The 5,000-nt window shown below is 40.7% G+C and overlaps 1 protein-coding gene across 1 annotated transcript in view; it reads right to left on the bottom strand.

Moving 5' to 3' along the window:
• LOC307268402 (SLIT-ROBO Rho GTPase-activating protein 1-like) overlaps positions 1-5,000 on the bottom strand; it is a gene marked incomplete at both ends in the record, with an annotated part of 56,873 nt that overhangs the window by 20,867 nt on the left and 31,006 nt on the right. The window contains 5 exons of the mRNA XM_080051020.1: positions 2,037-2,138; positions 2,743-2,964; positions 3,681-3,809; positions 4,293-4,511; positions 4,981-5,000. The exon at positions 4,981-5,000 is cut by the window's right edge and continues 43 nt beyond it. Coding sequence (XP_079907146.1) covers positions 2,037-2,138; positions 2,743-2,964; positions 3,681-3,809; positions 4,293-4,511; positions 4,981-5,000 — 692 coding nt within the window. The remainder of the gene's footprint in view (positions 1-2,036; positions 2,139-2,742; positions 2,965-3,680; positions 3,810-4,292; positions 4,512-4,980) is intronic.

Genomic DNA, 5,000 nt, shown 5'->3' with positions numbered 1-5,000 from the left:
TTCTGCATATCTTGGACCAAGGCCTAGTGCCGCCATCTTGAAAGTGTCATAGTTGGAATGTCATCAGGAGCATTGTTTAAAATTTAGAATTGTTCTTGTCCTTGAAGGCCACTGTAGCTTCTGTTATTATTCAAAAGGGGTGGGGTTACCCAGGGAGCGTTGCATTCTAGAACTTTGTAGAACTTTCTTGATGATGTCATATTACACACTGCACCTTTAAAGAAAACTAAATATTTTATTGTTTTAATATACAAATTTTTTGGCATTTTTGTCTTTATTTCTCCAAGTCTTCTTTACCTAAGAATGGGGAATAATAATAAAAAAAATATATATATATCTTGACATTATTTGACATAAAAAAAAAAAAAGTTAAGTTAGTTTTTTTTTTTTTGGCATTTTCTGAAGCTTTTTTTTTTAACAGCACAGTCATGTCCTGTAGAGTGGACAGGGTCGCTCCCTAAGTCTTTTTCACCTTAGGGTGGGGGGCAGAAAAAATAAAAAACCTTTCTGTCTGTCTGTCTGTCTGTCTGCCTGTCTGACGTTTTTTTATTTATTTTTTTAAGAAACGTCCTTGAATTTATTTTTGCAATTTTTTTTATGATAATTTTTTGGGCATTTTTCTGTGCTTTAATGACATAGAAATATATATTTTTAATTTAAACCACTACACCACCAGCGTCTCATATCATTGCCCCTGACCCAACAATACATTTCATTTTGCACGAAGCTTCACGGATCAGGAGTTCTGAATCAGTGGATGAAGTGAGTCTGTTACACACATTATGCAGAGTGTGCTTGTATTTACAGCAAGGATAATGGGCGTACGCTTTCAGTATGTTAAATAGTGTGTGTGTGTGTGTGTGAGAGATAGGGTGTGTGTGTGAAAGAGTGTGTGTGTGAGAGAGATATTGTGTGTGTTTGTGTGTGTGTAAGAGAGTGTGTGTGTGTGTGTGTGTGTGTGCAAAGCTGCTGAGACGTGCATATGCGGCTCATTTATCTAGACTCCCCTCAGCGTTTTGTATGCCCTTCAGGGTTCTGCCCTTTGCGCACACACACACACACACACACACACACACACACACACACACACACACACACACACACACACACACACACACACACACCACTGACTCACTTTCTCTGATTTATTTTTGGAGGCTACATCTGCTGCATTATCGCCCCATTAGAACAGTATAAATTAGCATAGCTTTGTGCTAACTTTGAAAATGTCAGAAAAAACAACAACACAAATTCTAACTGTCTCAATTAATTTGGCGACTTTTCACCTGAAATGCCGTACATTTTTTTTAAAGATTTTTTTTGCCATTTTTATGCTTTATTGATAGTGTAGAGACAGAGTTGAAATGGGGCAGAGAGGGGAGTGACATGCAGAGAACGACCGCGGGCTGGAATCGAACCCGGGTCTGCTGCTGGCCGAGGCCCCATGGGGGGGGGGGGGGACGCTCAACCAACTGAGCTAAGGGCGCCCCCGAAATGCCGTCAACATTTCTCGATATGTTTGCTCTGTGCAAGAGCTCAAAATATTATAAAACAATTAATGTAAAAAAGACTTCTAAAGACTCGTTACCACCTGAATGCATTTCTGAATACATTTCGTAAAGCCTTGTTATTGGAGATACTTGCTGTGCCATATGATGAATAAAAAGGACTTCATTCTCTATCCTTAGCGAGGCCAGTCTGGTCTGTAGCTGTGTGTGTGTGTGTGTGTGTGTGTCTCTCTCTCTGTGTCGTGTCTCTCTCTGTGTCTGTGTGTGCTTGTGTCTGTCTGTCGGTCTGTTTGTGTGTGTGTGTGTGTGTGTTTCTCTATGTGTGTGTGTGTGCTACCTCTTCGTTCTCTATCCTGAGCGAGGCCAGTCTAGTCTGCAGCTGTGTGTGTGTGTCTGTGTGTGTGTGTTTCTCTATGGGTGTGTGTGTGTGTGTGTTTCTCTATGTGTGTGTGTCTCTCTCTCTCTGTGTCTGTGTGCTTGTGTGTGTGCTTGTGTGTGTGTGTGTGTGTTTCTCTATGTGTGTGCTACCTCTTCGTTCTCTATCCTGAGCGAGGCCAGTCTGGTCTGTAGCTGTGTGAGTCTCAGAGACAGCTCAGCCTGGACCGCCGGCTGGGACGCAATCTGGTTCACCTGGCAGGAAGGGGACACACAAAATCAAAATCAAATCAGTTTTATTCATATAGCCCAAAATCACAAATACATTTGTCTCAGTGGGCTTTACATTCCATACAATATGATATATGATACAATATGATACAATATGACACCCTGCCCTTACACCCTTAGGCAGGGGAGACACAAAAAGGCGATCAAAAAAACATACAATATATAAAATCTGACTTTTGAACATTTCTCAATTGTTTTACATTTTATTCATTCACGTAAAATTTGTCACAGATGAAAATCGATATCTAGAACATTTGCATTACTATTTTTCTGGATACACTTGATGGCATTTAAAATAAGGCTTCCCTCATATTCAAATTAAGAATACATAGATAAATGAATAAATAGACAGACAGACAGACAGACAGACAGACACAGGCAGAAAGGAAGACAGACAGACAGACAGACAGACAGACAGACAGACAGACAGACAGACAGACAGACAGACAGACAGACAGACAGACAGACAGACAGACAGACAGACAGACAGACAGACAGACACACGCACACACACACACACACACACACACACACACACACACACACACACACACAGATAAATACTGACTGTGTCTCCCATGTGTGGTTGGAAGCCGAAGCGTTGCGGGGGGCAGAAGGCAGTGGGGTAGAGACCCAGGAGCCTCTGCCTGTCCCGGGCTGGATCCAGACCCTCCACCGCCCCCTCTAACACCTCCAGCCCCGCGCGCCGGCTCGCCTCCACACTCAGCTCGGCAGACAGGTAGGTACGCAGCGCCCGAGACAGACTGGAGTGGTACCCTAGGTCACAGCACTATGGGGGAAATACAAGGGGAAAAATCATGGAAAAAAGAGATTTTTCGGGGGATTTTTTTATCGTTTTTTTTTTAAAACTTTTTAAAACTTTTTGGTTGTTATTAAATATGTAAGGTTTTTCTTATTATTTTTTTTGTTATAAAAAATCGAAGGTTTTTATTTAAAAAAAATTTTTTGTCGTTTTTTCAATATAAAGTTTTTTTGACTTATTATTTTTTTTCTTTCTCTAAAGCTGTCTCTTTAACCATGCTGCTTTGCTATTTATTTAAATTCATAGGCTCATTCATATAGATTGAGATTGAGTCTCAGCTCTGCAGACAGGTAGGTACGCAGCGCCCGAGGCAGACTGGAGTGGTACCCTAGGTCACAGCACTACAGGGGGAAATACAAGGGGAAAAATCGACAGTTTTTTTGGTGTTTTATCAGTTTTTTTAACTTTTTTTTTAATTTTTAATTTTTATTATTATTATTTTTTCTTCTTTTTTTATTGTATTGAAATGTTTTGTCACTAACTTAATTTTTTTTGGTAAAAATAAAAATAATTAAAATGAATCATAATAAAAAAATAAAAATAAAATCTCAACTTTTTTATAATATTTGTTTTACTTTTTGGTCGTTCTTAAAGATCTAAGGTTTTGTTTTGTGTTTTATTGTTATTGTTTAAAAAAATATCCCCGACCACTCATCCAGTGAATAATATTAGTATATACTCACGTCTATGATATCCGGCAGGTCGTGGATGTAATATTTGAAGACAGAAGCGTTGGTGGCTTCCATAGTCAGCAGATACTCGTTCCGGGCTTTGAGAGTCTTCAGCTTGTTCTCTGAGTATTTTGCCTTTCTCTGAAATACAACGAAACACGATTGAACCGGTGAGAACCTGATTAACAACATACTTCAACACATTAGTGGCTACGAGGAACTTTTACTGTAGTTTGTGTTAATTCTAGCGCCCCCTTTGGACAAAAGCGGTAGTGTTTTTACCACGCCAGCTGTTGTTTCTGGGTGAGCGTATACCCATGACAAAGGCATTAAGAAAAAAATAATATATATAAAAACAGCATTCTTTGCACTGATGGTCTCGTTTGCTGTTACATGTCATTTATGATCATCAGAGAGAAACAATGAGACTGTTTCAGAAATATTTAAAAGTTCCTCATAGCACCTTTAAATGCATGAAATATGCCCAAAAATAATCAGCAAAAAATGTGCGTGTGTGTGAGTGAGTGAGTGAGTGAGTGAGTGAGTGAGTGTGTGTGTGTTGAAAAATGCCCAAAAAAGGTCATAAAAACATGATTTTTCTTGAGTATTGTGCTTCCCTCATACCTTCTCCCTCATCTTCTCCATCTTGCGCGCCGTGTTGCGTCTCTGGTGTCTCTCTTCGATGCGCAGCCCGAACACGGCGGGCTCTAGGACCAGGGAGCTGCCGGAGGAGGAGGAGGAGGCAGCCACTCCCTTCACTCTGCCCTCCTGCCTCTCTGCCTCCCTCAGCTTCGCCTCAGCCGTGATGGTCTCTACGTGGTACATGTGATAGGTCTTCATCACCTGGGAAACAATAGAAGATAGATACATAAGCACATGGTTCACGGACACAGACACAGACAGACAGACAGGCAGGCAGGCAGACAGACAGACTGACAGACAGACAGACAGACAGACAGACAGACAGACAGACAGACAGACACGTTTGTACGGCTATACTTGTGAAGACACTCATTGACATAATGCATTCCCTAGCCCCTTACCCTAACCATCACAACTGAATGCCTAACCCCAACCCTTACACTAACCCTAACATAAACCTAATTCATACCTGAACCTTAAAACCTAGTGTTAACCCTCAAACAGCTTTTTAAAGGAAAACCAGGACTAAATGTCCTCACTCTTAAGGTATAAAACTACATTTTTCTGACAACTGATAGTTGCAAACGCACACACACATTACATTGCTTTCAAAGTCACATAATCCACCAGCGTCTCCATTTCTGCCTGAATACAGTGTGATGAGACTTACTGTGTACAGTTCATTCAGAA

The sequence above is a fragment of the Ammodytes marinus genome, assembly GCF_949987685.1.
Source record: "Ammodytes marinus genome assembly, chromosome: 22".
Classification (NCBI taxonomy): Eukaryota; Metazoa; Chordata; class Actinopteri; order Uranoscopiformes; family Ammodytidae; genus Ammodytes; species Ammodytes marinus.
The sequence above is the reverse complement of the archived record's forward strand: the minus strand, read 5'-3'. Positions and strand labels throughout refer to the sequence as shown.